The sequence below is a fragment of the Meles meles genome, chromosome 3 (assembly GCF_922984935.1).
Source record: "Meles meles chromosome 3, mMelMel3.1 paternal haplotype, whole genome shotgun sequence".
NCBI lineage: Eukaryota > Metazoa > Chordata > Mammalia > Carnivora > Mustelidae > Meles > Meles meles.
In genome coordinates, this window is record NC_060068.1 from 147,146,932 (window position 1) to 147,165,109 (window position 18,178).

General features: G+C 37.8%; 1 protein-coding gene across 2 annotated transcripts in view; it reads right to left on the reverse strand.

Annotated features, from left to right (window-relative positions):
- PARP8 (poly(ADP-ribose) polymerase family member 8) overlaps nucleotides 1–18,178 on the reverse strand; it is a 179,291-nt gene that overhangs the window by 5,614 nt on the left and 155,499 nt on the right. For both annotated transcript variants that reach the window (XM_045999564.1, XM_045999563.1), the window contains exons 19-26: nucleotides 18,001–18,068; nucleotides 16,239–16,287; nucleotides 15,005–15,117; nucleotides 14,700–14,772; nucleotides 13,394–13,463; nucleotides 10,453–10,526; nucleotides 9,281–9,350; nucleotides 8,355–8,439 (exon numbers count right to left, since the gene is read on the reverse strand). In XM_045999564.1, coding sequence (XP_045855520.1) covers nucleotides 8,355–8,439; nucleotides 9,281–9,350; nucleotides 10,453–10,526; nucleotides 13,394–13,463; nucleotides 14,700–14,772; nucleotides 15,005–15,117; nucleotides 16,239–16,287; nucleotides 18,001–18,068 — 602 coding nt within the window. The remainder of the gene's footprint in view (nucleotides 1–8,354; nucleotides 8,440–9,280; nucleotides 9,351–10,452; nucleotides 10,527–13,393; nucleotides 13,464–14,699; nucleotides 14,773–15,004; nucleotides 15,118–16,238; nucleotides 16,288–18,000; nucleotides 18,069–18,178) is intronic.

Genomic DNA, 18,178 nt, shown 5'->3' on the forward strand with positions numbered 1-18,178 from the left:
ACCGTATCACGTTTAACTCTAAGAACTGACCTATGGTTGCCTATCAAGTTGGTTAATTCTATCCATATAAGTATGTCCATACACACGCACGTACGCACGCATGTGTGGATATAAGACACTCAATGGTGAAACGTTACCGTGAAGAAAAAGAAAGGGCCCACTTAGAATGATTCTCCCAGGAGATCAAACTGTAAGTGCTCTATTAATTAAAGAGAGAACGTTTAAGTGAAATGCTTTAAGCACTGTCCAAATCTAATTTGGTGCTTTGTGGCAAACTGTGTAAAAGTTACATTTTATTGGGCAAGTAAAATATGTTACACCGGTTTTGCGTACATCCTGGCTACCCATGGGACAAAGGGTACACTAAGGCACCCACAGCACTGAGCCAAGGCTGGGGACGCAACCTGGCTTGCAGACTCATTCCGAGGGAGATAGTGGTATTTACAGAGCCAATCCAGCTAGTTCCTCAAGGATCTGGATTTTGGAAAGCAAAAAGACACTGCCAAAAAGAGGATGGAGAGACTAAGAACACCAGAGTGCAGTTACACTTACACCAGTCCACGTGTCTCTCTCATTTTCCTAATATGCATTTATGTTTATTCTGTCTCTACGGCATCTGTGTTCTCTGGACACACAGTTGAGTTGCGTAAGATATTCTTGGGTTATCTGATACCCAGCCTACGTACTACCAGCTCTACTCGATCAATTTAAAGCTGACCTTTGAGATTTGTCTGCAATACAATCTAACTGCTTTTCCTCAACCCACTGCAGTCATTCTTCCCATCCTACCACTCTGCTGGAAGTCCGGACAATGGCTACCCAGGGCCTCTTAGATGAAGAATTCGGATTCTACCCGCTACGTCTGCAGTACGTGATACAGCTGACTGCTCTTTCCCCTGAAGCTACATTATCTCTTCACTCCCTAGTTGGCCCTTCGATTATTAATTTTCCGTTTCCTTCATTGCGTCCTCTTCCCTAGCCTCCCATTTCAATGCTGGCTTTATCCACAATTCACTCTCAGTGTTTTCTCTTTTCATGATATGCAAACTCTCAATTATTTCAGTCTCTCCCGCTGCTTTAATTATCACCCACATGCTGATTCCTAAACTATATCTCTCATCCTTACATCTTTCCCTAACTATAATTTTCCCATAGAAATCACAAATCTAGCATATTCAAAACTGAACTTAATTCTTTACCCCAAGACTGCTTTTTTTTACTCTATCAAAATCTCAGTTTGGAGCACCATCACCTATCCCGTCTCTCAACAAGAGAACTTCAGTCATTCTTGGCTCTTCCATGTGCCTAAAGCCAATAAATCACGAAGTCATCTTCCCTTTCTTTTCCTAATTACTCCCAGTTGCACCTTCTCTCCGTTTGATGACTTTACCTTCAGCTAGGACTTCATTATCATTTATTTAAATAAGTGATTTTCAAGTTGCAGGTTATGTACAATTAGCAGGATCTGAAACTAACGTAGATTGTCCGGGCTAGCATTTTTCAATGAAATTAAAATAGAATAGGACACGGAATATTGAATGCACCCCGCGAAGCAAGCCTTGTTTTTTTCCAAAGTAACAATGTCAAACACGTTTTCCTCTGGAGTGAGAAAACACTGACCTAGATGATTGTAAGAACATTATAACTGATCTTTCGGTCTCCATACCGAGCCCCATGATTCCCCTTAGAAGACTTTCCTGCTCTGCTAGAAAACAGATACAAATAGGATACGAGAGGCTACAAATGGCCTCCACTTCACTTGCAGGACAAAATCCAATGGCACTGGCATGGCGCCCCAGAGTCCCTCAGAACCCAAACCTAAAATTCCTCTCCAGTCATGTCCCACCCCCACAACACCCTATTTCCATAATGGAAGAGTTTGCTACCCTAAATACTACGTGCTCACTGACTTCTGAAAAGCATTTGCAGTTAATGGAGAGAAGACGAGACTCACATTCTTTAAATAAACAATAATAACCTAGGACAGAAAGAGCCTGGGGGCAAAAGCGAGCAGAGACCGGAGAGCAAGAGCAAGAGATTGAGATGGAGATCGAAAACATTAAGAAAAATGCTTATTCTTCCATCGTCTATGAAGCCCACAAGGAAGCACAGCAGTTGTGGGTTGGAAGGGTAAAACTGGCCACAGGCATTCAGGTGTCTTAAACGATGATGCATATATCATAATAAAGGAAAGGCAAACAACCATGTGACCCGGTGAACTGGCAGCCGTCTAGATACATGCGTTGCTAGTGGCATTAGGGCATATGCTACGGCACACAGAATGCTTTGCAGCTATTAATTAGTATTCCAGACACACACTCAACTGCTAATTTAACAGTGAGGTTCATTTATGTCCAGAAAGCAACAAGATTAAAAAAGAAGAAATGGAGCAAGACTGGTATCAACAGGGAAATGATACACTTGACTGGGATTTTCTGAAGAAGGAAAAAAGAAACCATCTAAAAGGAGACATACTTTATATGTATGAGATAGTTCCTAGGGGCATTAAAAGATTACTAAAATTTTAATAAAAAAATAAGCCGATTTGCTTAAAAATGTATGAGAAAGAAATAGAGAACAGAGGGAATTTAACTGCCTGGAACTCTCCAGGTATGTCAGGAAATTTCCTGGAGGAAGACTTTTGAATGCATTCACAAGTTCTATTCCCAAACTCATGTAGCAGCTTTGTGACAGCTTTAAAGAATGGTACACATCAATTTGTTTTCAGACTCCCTGAATCTGGAACCCAGAAATGACAGCATTGTTTTCCATTAGCAACAGAGAGGAGAAATTCACTGCAAATGGAATGCTATCCAGCACATCTCCAAAGTTCCTTAAGGTATCTGATGCTCTAAGAGCATTGTCTACATCATCGCCCATGTACAATTTTTTCATTATGTTGGAACATTCAGTCTTTGTCACTGCTCTCCTATACTATATGTTAAGTGTTTTTGGGAAAAGAATTTGCATTTTACTAGAGGAGATAATAGAGTTATGCAAATAACTGTAAGATAGGCAGCAAGGACGAGCAATTTTAGGACCAGCAAGGACGAGTAAAACTTAAAGACAGACCTCATGTCTGACTGGGATGTCAGTAAAGACCCCACGGAAAAGACCATGTAGTTGAGCCTTGGGAGATCAGCTAGGGCTGAGGTGGCAGGTGGGCCTATCATTTGGACTGACTGAGCAAAACACAGTGGTGGGAAAAATACTTCCAAGTTGTTTTCAAGAAACACCTTAGATAATAATTTTATTCCATCAATGGTCTGTACGGGTAATTGAAGTAAGATAAAATGAGCTCTTTGTTGGAGAATGTCATGTCTTTATTTGTTAAAAACTATCAGAATTTATGAACAAGATATAATCAAGACCCTGCTTTAGGAATATTAGTGGGATATAAATAGTATGATCTTAAAAAATTTTATAGAAATGTAGGCTATACACCAAAAGATTAACTGTAGTTAACTCCAAGTGGGATATTATAGGTGACTTTCTTCTTTTTTGTTTACCTTTGATTTTAGTTTCTATAAATGAACAGTTATCACTAGCGTAATAATGTTAATGTTTAATAAATTTGGCATTGTACAAGACAGATTAGGGGCAATAACAAAATTGGAAGCCTAGAGAAAAACTAGTAATCTTTTGGTGGGCTCTGGCTCTGGGGCAGAGAATGATATATCTATGGAAACAAAGGTATCGAAAGGAGAAAACTGTGTAAAGATATGCATGGAGGCTGATGACTATAGTATCAAGGAAAAAGACATTAAAAACTACAGCTCAGGATTGCACTGCATAGATTGGGGAAGCCAAGAACTTGACTCGGGGATTTAGCAATGAGTTTCACTTGGTATATACTGATTTTAAGGTATGAGCAGACTTTTTGAGGGGAAATACCTAGCGAGCAGTTAGGTGTGGGCATTTCCTCCATTCCTACTTCTCTGCCAAGCACTGCACTAGGCACACAAAGACAAATGAGCCATACAATCGCCAACCTCAATATGTATGCGGAATAATGGAAAAGACCATACAGAAGAATAACTCAGTGATAAAAACAAGCCCATGGCATCCACACAGTAACACCAAGGAGTAGCACAATGAGTGAAGGAAAGTTTCTGGGAGGAGGGAAGGCATATGCTAATATTTAAAAGAGCGGGAATCAGATAAAGTAGTGTAAGGGGAGAGAGGAAGAAAGAATCCAAGTTTACTGGAGAAAGGAAAGAGGAAAAGCATAAGCATTGTGGGAAACATAGCATACAGTTTAGGTTGTGAAGCCTAATACCTAAAGTGAGAAATCCTGGGTTATGAAAACCAGGGCCGTGAGGGAGGCGGGGAAGGGGCTAGATATCCTTGATCTTCTAACACAGGGATGCTGAAGGAAGAACAAAGGGCTGGGAAGTGAGTTGGTTTCCTTTGTGAAGGAGACTGGACTTCATCTTACAAGAAGCAAGCAGCTTCTCAAAAGAGTTTTACACAGGAGAGTGATGTGGCAGTTTCAATCTTGGAAAGGGATCTGGGTTGCAGACAGAGAAATTGGATTTATTATAGGCTGGGGATAAAGCAAAGTTCTGATCATATCAGCTTGATGTCACACAGCTAATGCTACACAGCTTCACCGAGCCATGACTTTAAGGGTTTGTCTTCTAACTTTATAAATAACTTGTCTGTCTTCTCACTATGTTCCCATTCAAACACCGTTGTGGTGGTGGTTTTTTTCTTTTTTTGCAAAATCATGATGAAAGTCCTCTTTCTTTTCACTGAATGGCCATGATACAGTTCTTATTTTACGAATTTTTCTTGTATCTGCCTCTTTAGATAGATTTCAAACTTTCACCGAAAATAAAGAACCATACATAATCTAAAACATTTCCCTTTTTAGCTTTGTCTTTGTTCATTCATTAGAAATCTACTGACAAGGAACCATGCATCAGGAACCAGGGGAGGTGCTGCAGGGCATCAGGAGAGTAAACAAAGGCAAGAGTAGGAGTCAGCCTTTTCTGACACGGAAAATTCCAACACAACGAAAAAACTGACTTTTAAATCGGAAGTTTTGCAATGTAATAATCCCTAAAATTGGCTAGAATCTGTTTACAACATCTGAATTATTACATTTTGCCTAAAGCATTAAAATTTGATTAAGTTAATTCATTTTGAAATTATCAAACTTTTCAAATTTATTTTTCTAAGTGATATCTTCCCTTAAATTTTACTTTCAATATTTTTGATACAGTAGTCTGTTCCCTAAAATACCCCCCCAATTCTTCTCTCATTCTGTGTTGTTGTTCACTTGTTAGAGAGAGTATGATTAGGACATTAAACACCTATCTTATTATCTCCATTCTAGAAATCAGATTAGCATGGAAACTTTTTTGATTTTTTGTAGTTTCACTTAATAATAGATTTAAAAAGGAAGCCCCCAATAATTTATATTCTAGTCATCAGGCCCAACGTCTAACATAAGGAATTAGATGATGTTAATTTAAAAAGATCAGAATAAAATGAGAATAAGAAAATAAGATTTTCTGCCTGATAACAGTATATTTGTGATAACTCACCTCTTTTTCAACAACTTATCTTTTCCTAGATGTTACCACTCACTGGGAATCATAGAACTCTATGATTTTTATCTTTTATAAAGAAGCTGATGGTTGTAATTAAAATGTACATTAATTAGTGAATGGATTCTCCTTCTGATGTGTTTGAATCTTATCAATTTTCCTTAATTAGTCTCTTTTCTCCTGACAGTGCAGAGAAATAGGATGAAATCTCATCTGTATTTACGAAAGCAATTAAAAACAACTACCTTAACAGATTTTTTTTTTTCTTTACACTATCGGAAAGCATCTAAGTATACTGGAAGACTTTTATTCTCTTTTCTTCAGATGGTCTTTCTTCATTTTTTTTCTTCTAATAAATACAGAAATCCATCTCTCCAGACATACACATGACACATAAATTCCTAAAGATTTATTTTACATATGATTTATGTAAAATTTCAAAGAAATAATGCTAGAATGCCTACTGCCTGAAGTTGTTTATTTAGCTTAATGAATTTGAACTTTAGCAAGATACTAAGAGGAGTAAATTAACTGATTAACATCAGGCTAAGGAAAGGATTTTGGAGTTACTTTTCCATCTAGATCATACGGTCACTCAATCAAACAAATTTGTGTTTGGATATGTCTTTTGGAAGGCCAATCTTCTAACAGTGGGTAACAGTCATGATGGCCAAGAAAGAAGGTGGGGGGAATTTAATGAGTCCCTTAAAAAAAAAAAAAAAAAGAGATTTTTATTTCTTTATTTGAGAGAGAACATGAGAACACAGAGGGAGAGGGAGAAGCAGACTTCCCATTGAGCAAGGAGCCCAATGGGGGCTTGATCCCAGGACCCTGATCATGATCTGAGCTGAAGGCAGACGCTTAACTGACTGAGCCACTCAGGCACTCCTAGTGAGTGCCTTTCATTGAAGACCTGCACTGTGCTAACTTTGTCCTCATAAGAATCTTAAAATCGCATACAGCTAGTTTCCCTAGGAAGTTCCAGACCCACATAGCACCCTTCTCTACCTTGCATTCTGACCAAGGAGGCTGGTCTGTGCAGATTCTAATAAGCTCACTTGCCCTCTACTTTTGGGCAACGTTTAAGCAATGAGGAGTCCCAGCAGGACAGTGGCAGTGGGGCAAAGTCCAGGTTTCCCTTTGGTCCAGGCCCATAAGGGCACGTTGGGCTATGTAAGTCCCTTAGCTGAAGGCTCCAGATCTTTTCGAAGCTGCTGAACTAGAAAGGGTTCTCCTACTGGGCTCTGAGAACTGTTTCTTGTCCTTGTCCTTGTCCTTTTGGCCCTGGGGATGCAGAGCACTGCTCGTGCTACGAGATTCAAGTTACTATACTAGACCATGGTGCCCCTATAAACTACACCTTTTTAAGCAACCTACTTGTGGGTGATAGAAATTATATTTTTCATGGGCAACAGATTTCCTGTTGGGATTCTGCCTGGTACGGGAGACACAGCATGCTACTGTCTCTACTGATGATGCTTTATTGTATCTACTCATGAGGGTCAGAGAGGTCCCGCAACATGGCTAAGGTCACTTAACTGGTCAGCCTGGACACAAACTGCCTAACCAAAGCAGGCTCTGTCCACCATACTCATGGCAGGCTGGCCATGAAGAAAGACATCTACAGATACATATATATGTCACAATATGTAATGTACACATGAATATGTATCAAAAGTACAGAAGATACATAAATGCATAATACGTAAACCAGTATCACAAGAAAGTCACAGTTTTCATATTATCCCAAAGAAAACCAGACAGTTCATAAAACTTGCATCGTGAACAGTCTGCCAATAAGCCAACAGATCAAATGCTGCAGGCACAGCGTGCTACAGATAACACTATATAAGCAATCTCGAGGAAGTCATTTTGACATGGCTTATAAAACAGGCCAGTGGTGTTTTTTTTTTTTTTTCCATCTTCTCTTTCGAAGACTATATAAAAGCACAAAATGGATACACTCTATTCTTCTCTGAGGTCTTTCTGGCGATAGGACCGTGGGTGAGGAAGAAAGAGACAGGGAAAGGATTGGGAGTCAAGCAAGGGTGAGTGAAAATCAGGTCTACTGCACTCATTATTTATTTGGAGATGAAAAAATAATGCTATTATACTCTCATGCAGGTCTTACGATACAGCTGTGTCAAAAAATCCACATCAGTATGTCCTGCTTTGCCAGCCAATGTTACATGAAGTGCAGATCATCAACCTTTTAAAAAATATTTTATTTATTTGAGAGAAAATACACACGAGGGGCAGCAGGGGGCAGAGCGAGAGAGAAGTGCACTCCCCGCTGAGCAGAGAGCCCAACGTGGGAACCAATCCCAAGGACCCTGAGATCAGGACCTGAGCCAAAGGCAGACTCTTAACCCACTGAGCCACCCAGGCGATCATCAACTTTTTATAGGGAAAGGACATTTTTATTACTATTTTCTTCATTCCCAGTTACAATACTTTTTAAATCCATAAACAACTAAAGACATATGCGTATGTGTGCATGTGTGTATATGTTACATCTGTCTATAGGTGTAAGTCTGTCTACACATATATACACGTGCATATATATATATGCACACATAGATCGTTAAAGAGACAGAACATTTTTCTTCACTTCTAAGTTAACAGCCTTTAAATACCCCTCTGTTTTTCACAGCTCATTAAAATAAAACAGAAACATTCAGATGATGAGAAACTACCTGTCTGGTACTTACTAGCAGCTAAAGCGACCAAATAATAATGTAGTCACTATCTCATTCATGGAGAAGACAGTAACGTACAGATTTGAACCTTTATACTTACACAAAAAAGAATCGTGTACAGACATGATCAGTATTTGGGACGACCCATATCTCTCCATGTTTGTGCAGGTCAGGTGAGGTGATGACTGTAAATGGAAGATAAAATTAAAGAACGATTTTATTCTAAGTTACTCTATCCTTCCTCTTAGAAATCTAACAGCACCAAGTACATGCACAAACACACATGAAAAATGTTTAACCTTATAAGCTATCAAAAGTGTAAGTAAATACAATGAAATGTCATGTGACAATTTTATGTTTTAAACACCATCAGTGTAACAGTAGGAAGGGAATCACTTGTATAGTATCAAAAGCAAACAGTCCTGACTTGGGGACTATGTAGAAAGCAACTTCGTGTCCTATATTAACTATCAAGGGTTGACTAGGTAAAAGGCAGTTAATGGTGCCTACTGAACTCCCAGCACCAGTTTTTTTAGTCAAGGTTAGATTTTACAGCAAGAACAAGGAAAAGTATACGATCCTGCAAATCACCTATCAATCTGTCTACCACAAGTTCAGAGAAAAGGAATACTGTCAGTGTAGAAGCAGAAAGACCTTTTGGGTTCTCTTCTTAGTGCTTGGTTCATTTTTCACAGTATTATACATTCAAAAACCAACTTAAAGAGGAAGGCGGCATATTCACAAAAAAGATTAGCAATATTTGATCAGAAAAATATAATTACCATTCTGAGATATGTGCCAAGAATAAAATACAGCACTGTCTGAATTCTTGCCAATTCTGCTTTGTTTTTCACCTTTATGATCTCTATTGTACCTGTTTTCCATCTGTGCCCTTAGAGAAGGTCACGAGGAATAATGCAATGCTTTCACTAACCCATTTTGAGCATTCTGGAAATATAGTCAAATTCTTAAACACAGATAATATAGAGAATTAACACTATGAGGTTTGTGAAACTTTCAACTTACCTTCACATAAGGCTATGCATTTTAAGTTACGGCTTTGCAGGAATTGGGACTGCTGTCCTTTTTTCTGTGACTAAATTCCAAAAGAATTCAAAAATCAAAGTGAAAATAGGGCAGTTGCTCAAGTGAGAAAAGAACTAATCATCATTAAAAAGTAATAGCCACTAAGATAGCTTCAGATTTAAAAAAAAAAAAGGCCTATCTAGAGTAGCAGTAATATCCTTGAATTCTTTCTTAATGTCAAGCTATATTTGTTGTATCATTTAATTTCTGTACATAGTCATTATTAAATCAGTCTCAAGATAAGTGAACTAAAAATGCTCAATTAAAGTTTAACAGCCTCACATCATAGAATTAGAACTCAAATTTATTTTTACTGGAAGCCTGGCATCCTCATTTCAAGGGAAACAAAATTAAAATTGCATGCTCTTTTCAAACTCTACAATCAGTTATTCCAGATCATCTAACTTCCTCAAAACCAGACCATTTTTACAACACCATTAACTAAGCTGCAGAAGTTTCAGGAAAAGCTCATGGAGAAAATCTGTAGTTTTGTTTTTGTTTTTAGATATTAAGTTAGCTGTAGCTCCCCCCACCCAATTCGAAATCACATTATTCATTAACTAGATTTCTCACTTGTCCAGAATGGCTGGTTCCACTGAAATAAGGGATTTATTCTTGGTCTTTTTTCTGTCTGGAATGTTCTTTCTCCCATATGGCTCATGTACTCATTGCCCATAGGCCTCCGCATAATCACCTCGGATGATTCTACATACAGTATTCTACAGCCCTTTTCCCTGACTTTTCTCTATTTTTCTCTACCATCTAGCATTCTTCCTCTCTAAACATACATTTAATTTATCCATAGCCACTCAATAGGATATAGGCTCCCTGAGAAATTCCTCTTGTTTTTAGTTCTATTTTTGATTTGTCACTACAGTCCACTGGCTAGGAATCTCTCCCGTTGTGATGGGAGCTTAATAAATACTTGCTGAATATTGACTGCATAAAGGTGTTTTGATTATCACATTTCAGGGTCGGTTTTATGGCTTTGTGGGTAACGGCCATTCAAGATAATTCTGCAGACTTTAGAAGCCCGAGTGCTTATGGAAGCCCTGCCGGCTAAGGAAGCGGGAGCTCACTCAGCACATCAGCCCCTCGAGCGGCTACAAGACCTGTGATGCATTGCTGCTTTTACTGCTGGACGCCGGCTCGTCTTTGGTTGTCACCTTCTGCTTCTTGTTCATCCCTGAAAAACACCAGCAGAATCGTGACTGAGGGACAAAGCTGGGTGATACCTGTAAAATACAATCCACTGGCATCTCAAAGTTCTAATGGAGGTGAAGACATTGCATCGGTCACAGATGACCATGCTGGGCTCCGGAAGGAGCAGCGGCTGTGACCTGGAAAGTCAGTGGGTTTTAGGAGGTCCTGAGAGTGTGAGAATGCAGACAAGCCAGCTTGGTTTTCTTTGTACTGAAAACAGGGATAGGGAACTCTCTTGCACAAAACTGATATATTTAGAAAATTCTTAAAATTTACTTTTACAGGGCTGGTAGAGCTTAAACTTTCATTTTACTATCTGGTTAGGAGAAGGAGAAGGTGACGAGTGGGAAACATGAACAAGACATTCACGCTGAAACTTAACTTCATGAATTGTTGATCTGTATTTAATTCTGTGTAGAATTTACTGTATCATCTAATAAAGGAAAAATTACACAAGTTCCTTTGTCTATGATACTCACAAGTTTTAGCTTACTCTGTTAATGCCATGACTTTTTACTGTGACGGATTTTAGATAAACAGAACTAAGATTCATATCTGTTTTAGACGAGATCGGTATTTTTCTATACTTTATTTGGAAATGCCCATCTACTGTCCAGAAATTGAGAAGTAGGCTGATTTTCTGTTGTTGTTGCTGTTTCAATAAAGGTTTGATGACAAAGAATAAACTGCAAATGGTATGAATGTAACTCTTTCCAAGTCAGAAATATACCCCCAGAGTTGCAGAGGTCGAAAGGGTCAAGCTGAGAACAAGGCCTAGGGTGTTTCAGCCATGTGCTTCTGGGAGAAAGGCAAAGTCTGTTACCCTCAGGGAGACTGTGCTGCTCTCCACCCCCTACACTTGCAGCCTGAAAGCCAACTATGGAAAGCTACTTCTCAGTATGTGATGACTTGGTAAGTTTTTCCTTATGAATACTGAGGATATATTTTCTTTTTTTTTTTTAAGAGATTTATTTATTTATTTGACAGAGAGAGATCACAAGTAGGCAGAGAGGCAGGCAGAGAGAGAGAGGAAGAAGCAGGCTCCCTGTTAAGCAGAGAGCCCGATGTGGGACTCGATCCCAGGACCCTGAGATCATGACCTGAGCCAAAGGCAGAGGCTTAACCACCCACTGAGCCACCCAGGCGCCCCGAGGATGTATTTTCTTGGACTGGTTTTATTTTAGTTTTCTATTGTGTTACGTTTTAATGAGATTTAGAAACTGATTTATGCGGATTTAAATTTGTTTTTTCCTTTGAATTATATCATTCTATTTCCTTTATTATCTTATTCTTCCTGGTGTTTCTCTTTTCTTTCTTTCTTTTTTTTTAAAGATTTTATTTATTTATTTGTCAGAGAGAGAGATAGAGTACAAGCAGGGAAAAAGGCAGGCAGCAGGAGAAGCAGGCTCCTGGCTGAGCAAGGAGCCCAACGCCAGACTCAATCCCAAGATCCTAGGATCATGACCTGAGCCAAAGGCAGACGCTTGAGTCACCCAGGCATCCCCAGTGTTTATTTCCTGTGTTATTTTGGCATATTGTATTTTCAAAGATTGTTGCAACAATGTTTCTTAAGCCATAGGCTCTTCTACAATGGGATTTTGTCTCTCTTTCCTTCGGGAATGAAGCCTAATGCCCCAACCCTCAAAGATGCAGGGGCTTGTGACTGCTCTGACCTATGACATATATGGGACGTGCTACTATGTGACTTCTGAAGCTGGGTCAAAAAAGGCCTACAAAGTTCACCTAGTGTTCCTAGGACATGTGTTCTGGAAAAGTTTGGGGTAGAACCCTGAGAAACAACTTGCTGTGGTTGAAAGAACATGAATTTAGGCAGAATTATAGTGGCCTGGTTAACGTTTACCTGGCGATTAGAACTCTCAAAATATCCTTTTGTATAACAGAGCATCTTAAGACTTACTAACCAGGCACCACCACCAACTTCAGGAGATTGTGTAATAAAACCATACAATCGCACATACACATGAGCACACAAGCAAATCCAACTGTATATGAATATAAAAACTTTACAAGTCTGAAGAGAAATACAGAGAACACTGAGGTTGGGTGAAAGGAGAAAAAAATTCCACTTGTTACTTTACACAGGTCTATGCAGTTTCAATTTTTTTTTTCTTCAATTTTGTATAGTGAGCGTAATTACTTTATGTTTAAATACATTAAGTTATTGATCTAAAAAAATTATCACACTGATTGTGGAAACATATTTCCTCAAATTTAAAAGTGCAAAGAAATCACCCGAATTGTACCACCTGAGGATAAAGAATGCTAATAATTTCGTGATCTTTCTTTTGATATTTTGCATTTACCAGGCTCCTCTCAAGCACATGCTTTCAATTTTTTCCAAAATAATTTTTCATACAATATCACCAAACAAAAATATGTCAATAAGTAGGATAATTTTGAGGATTTCTAATCCTAAATTCCCCACACTGTTCAAAATAGCTTTATACAATATACAATAATAAAAGAGAAGAGGTTGGCATGGTGCAGAGTTACAACCCAGGATAGTGAATTACTATAGATGAGCAGTCTGTGTTCTACAGAATGCTTTGCATATACCACATTCTCAATAGTTATTTGTGGAGGGAATGAATGTAGAAACCACTGAACAAAATGGAAATTCATTCTGACATTGAAAAAAACCACATATTCCACTTTATATATTAGGGTAAGTATTCTAAATTCAACATGACATGTGAGCTTTGTTTCTGCTTCTGATATGAATCAAATGAATTAAATGCAAATGTATCAAATAAGCTTCAGTCACTAGATACACAATAAGAAAATTCAAAACCTCACACACTTGAGGTTAGAAATGAAACAGGAGCTTACCTGAGTAACCAAAAGATATGCTTGACATCGGGCTAAGGTAGATTCCACTCCCATACATGGCACCGTGGAGCTAAAAGGGGAAGAGAGGGGACAGACAGTGGACAGTCAATGGTTTCAAAGGGGAATATTTTACAAAAGAAAGGAATCAATCTCATGTTGGGAAGATTAACTCTTAGAAAACAATAAAGTTCTTTCCGAAGATCTAATGTGAAAACAGTACTACTAATATCCTTGTCTTCAACATCCAGTGAGTTGATAGATTAAAAAGTGATAGCCAGAGAAAAAATCCTTGATAAAGTTTTTCCACCCTACTTGTGACAAAGACAGTCACTTATTTTCAAGTACTAGCATAGGTTTTTATGTTAATGACTCCAAAATATCGAAAACAAAACAGGTGAATATACACAACAGAGTTTTGGTTAGGACGCACATGCTAGTACATCAACAAAGTAGCCTATTCAGAGTTTGACTGTACAATACTGTCATCCCAGTCTTACCTCCTCTAAACATTTAGGTTAACAGTTTCTTTAGTGGAAACTCTTCGACTGATCTAAGAAACTACTCAGAACAATTTAAACTCTCTCTCATCGCTTCCAGGTTATAGGGCCCCTGGACCTTATTTAGCATGGACTGAATACTAATTCAGTAAGTGTGTGTTTATGGACATTTACATTTAACTGTATCATCTCAACTGTCATCGGCGTTTGGGATCCAGCACAGGTGTGACGGGATTGAGCATCTCATTTTCTGACCTCTTTCCATCATCAGATGAAAATCAGCTGAATGAGAGTGAAGTGGGGTGTTGAATGCGACAGGCATAAATAAAGATGAGCACTATATCCACGATATCCCACTGACTCCCAGCACTGCCCCTGAGACCATGAAGCAGGCAGCAGATGGCTCTTGGGTGTCCAATCTCCCTCTTGCTGATTCTTAGCCCTACCTTACCTCCTCTTGAAGTACCCCACTCTGGGGCAGTGCTCAAGGAATCTGTGTTGAATTAGCAGACAGAATGTTTGCATGGTTTTACTTTCTGCATGATAATTTTCTTCTACTGAAATTCAAAGTGATTTTATTGTTTTCTCATAGGGAATTCAATTTCTTTTCCTCTTCATCCCTGGATGGTGTGTTGGTCAATTCTGCTTCAGTTATTTTATGAACATTACTTCTGCCTTTTAGAAATTCTATGTAATTTTTAAAGCCCACTGGCTTCCCCTTTCTCACATAATAAAAAAGCACCAGGATTGTTTACTGAACTCTAACACTAAAGAATATACGGTCTTGTTAAAGCAGTCAGAAAATTTACCTGCAGTCTAGTATTAGAAGCAACAACCAGACCATTCCTCAGGATAGAGTGCCAGTTTTCAATGTGTGAGCCACTAAAACACAGAGGAGGGGAAGGACAAAATAAAACCAAACATTAATAATCTTCGAAAGTGGCCACAATATGATCAGTCATATACCTTCTCGAAATTTTGAATTCCAAGTCAAGTGTCAGGCAGTGGACTACTTAGGGCTAATAGCCAAGTACTAAAAGAATGTTTTCCTCCCCATACATTTCTGGAAGATTGGGGTAGAGACATACCCCCATCAACAGGAAGGCATACTCACTGAAAGGCAAAGGTGCTTCCAAAGAGTTTTTTAGCAGCTCTAAAATTAGATTCTTTGGCTGGTGGACTGCTGAGAAGAAGGAATTGATGTGGAGTATGCATAAACTTCAGTTGCTGCCATTTAAAATAATGACAAATGAAAATATGTCAAAATTAACATATAACCAGACTGATGACAATTTCAAATTTTACTGGTTTAAGAATTAATTGAGATTCAAGCCATACTAACTTACATTAACAGGACCATTCATTTAAAAAAAAAAAAAGCAAACCCTGTATAAATGATCTATCATATAGAGTTGCTGATATGAAGGGTAATTTTTTAGGCTAATGGAAAAGGAACAGGACACAGACATCCGAAGTCATTTATATTTATCTTTGGAATACACTCTGTAATCATGTCCAAACAGATCTGCCTTCCTAATTACGTTTCTTTTTAAGACTTTTATTATTGAATTCCCTAAGTATACACTAGCTATTCAACTGGGGAAATATCTGAGTTGGCTAAGCAGAAAAGAAAAGTTAGTTCAAGATTTTAAAATTGCAAAAACTATCACCATCAAGCTTTATTTGCATACATTTATAAAACTGTAAATTGCCTACATTCACGCATAGTTCCCCCTTTGTTCATGGAAAGAAATTAAAACAGAATCTTTTGAATTAGTGGCCTGACAAAATTTTCTAATTGCTGCCTTTTCACTTAGGAAAATACTTATATAGGAGTACAATATAAAGGAAATCTCGCAGCTTAGAGATTCACAGACAGGCGAGCTGAGATTTTGGATACTGCTCTTCTTTGGTTTTGATCATTACTGAAATCAGAGCCCATTAGCTTTTTCCTTTATTTTCTAAGTGTATTAAGCCAATAAGGCAGTATCTTCTCCTCTGTGGAAAAGAGGGGCTGTACCGACAAGAAACTGACAATGATAAAAAGCACATTACCTTTTTTCTGGTCAAACTCCCGATTCTTCCTATCACTGGTGGAATAGCTAAACGATTTCATACTGACCCTTTTACTTACTTAAAAGTTCAGGGCAGCAGCCTGAATGTGAATTTGATTTCTTGGGAAAACTTGGAGCTGGTGCCCATATGGTAATTTCAAACTGAAGAATTAGGCCTAACCTGAGATTACTTCAATTTCCTGGAGAGGCTACCTAAAAAATCACAGGGGTCACTTCTCCCAACCAGTCAGGACTCTTCCCATTTCTGTATGTATATGTTAAAAAACAACTTACCCTGTTAACTGGCAGTTTCACAATATGTGACCTATTACTTGAAATAACCCTGAAATTAATTAAAATAGTCCATCAGTCACAAATATATACCAAATATATTTAATTTTTTTCCCCTTAGTTGGCAAGTGATCGGAACTTACGTTTGCCATGACATTAACTAAATTGAGTGACCATTTTACTTAATTATATACTTTGCTTTGGTTCCTGAAATAATTTAAAGAGCTTATGTAACAAAGAAGATAATATTTTAATCTGAGAACGAAGAAGTAGTTCCTTAAAACCTAACAGATAATGATTTTTAATCATTACGACCTCAGATATCGGCAAATGAACATTTCTAAACATACTTTCAAAGAATGATCGTCGAGATGCAAAGCTTAGATACATCAGCTTCCTTGACTCTTCTCTACTCTGTCTCATTAAGAATGAGTTTCTGTGAAGATCTTTTTCTTTCTTTACATATTTGAAGATCTTTGTGCTGATATATATGGTGATATATACGCAAACTGTTATTCACCATATTTAGACACTGAGGTTGAAAAAAATTACATTGTTGTCTGAAAAAATTAGTTATTTTTATGTTTTTCAGAACAGAAAATAATAACTAGGGAAAACTCTAACAAAACAGTTTTGTAGATTTTCTTCTCCTTGAAAAAGTGACTGACAAGCTGAAGGAAATGATCACTAATAATTAAAGTTAACAATAAGGCTAACTACAGGGGCAGGAAAAAAAACTAAATTAGATATTTGAGATTTTTACCTTCATTCTGAATATGATTTCTCGTGAGAATGTAAAAAATTACATGAAAACTCCGTTATTCTACTCAAACAGAATTTTAATAATAGATCATTATGGATACAAAGAAGGAAGACTTCCAAATCTAATTTTTTAAAGTTTTATTAGACTAAATGTTTATGTAAAATCCTAAGTGAAAGTTAAGTAACCAGAATCATTCTTTCTCCTTTGCCCATCTTTCCATAATTTTAAAAACTTCCTGGTTGTAGCATAGAATAAATCTCATTCAGACCAATCACTTATAATCCTTACATTTGTATAAATGTATAATGGTGGTGAATTTCAGTCTTTAAGTTTACTGCGATTTCAAAGACGTATGTGCATAAACCCTCAGAGGTAAGGGGAGTAGGTACTATTGTTTTCATTTTGCAAGTTAGAAACCAGAGGGCAAAGGCTTTGAAGCAGGTGTGGTAGGAGAGGCATTCTCAACCCGCTCTCCTATTCTCAACTAGCCTTCTTAGAATCCAGGCTGGACTAAGGCTATGCCTGCTATGCCCCTCACCACGCTCACTCTGAACACATCTGCAGTCATCAAAGATTTCATCAAATTTATACTGTTCTTGTTAAGGAAGTGAACCATACACGACATACATTTTAGAAAGATTTTTCAATAAGTGTTTGAAACTGAGTTTTGTTGCTGAGTCCTCAGCTAACTAGAAAATTAAATGAACCAAAACGGCTTCACCATACAATCCAGCTAATCACATTTTTTTTTAAATGATAGACAAACGGTTGTCAAATACATTGTGTATCTGCATAGCGCATAGGACAGCATTTTCTTCCCCTTGTGATATACAAGTTTTAATTAAAGTGAGAGTCATTAAGGACTCTGTAAAATCACCAGGCCTCATAGGCTTGTAGAACTGTGGCATTGCAGGTCTTGTAAAATAGGCCTTTTTTTTCCCCTTAAAGCAGGCAGTAGAAAATGATGCTGTTTTCATTAAGAGGAAAACTAAAATTTTATACCATTGCAGTAGGGGATGAGCAAGGGGGTCTTGTTTATCCATCTGCTTCTTGATTTCCAGATATGGTGCCTGGAAAAAAAGTCATTATACTTCTTGATTTTTCTCAAAAATTTCTTTTTTTTTCCTTTCTCATTTTTCCTTTATGCAAAAGGAAAATCAGGTTGAACAGGTACGTCTAA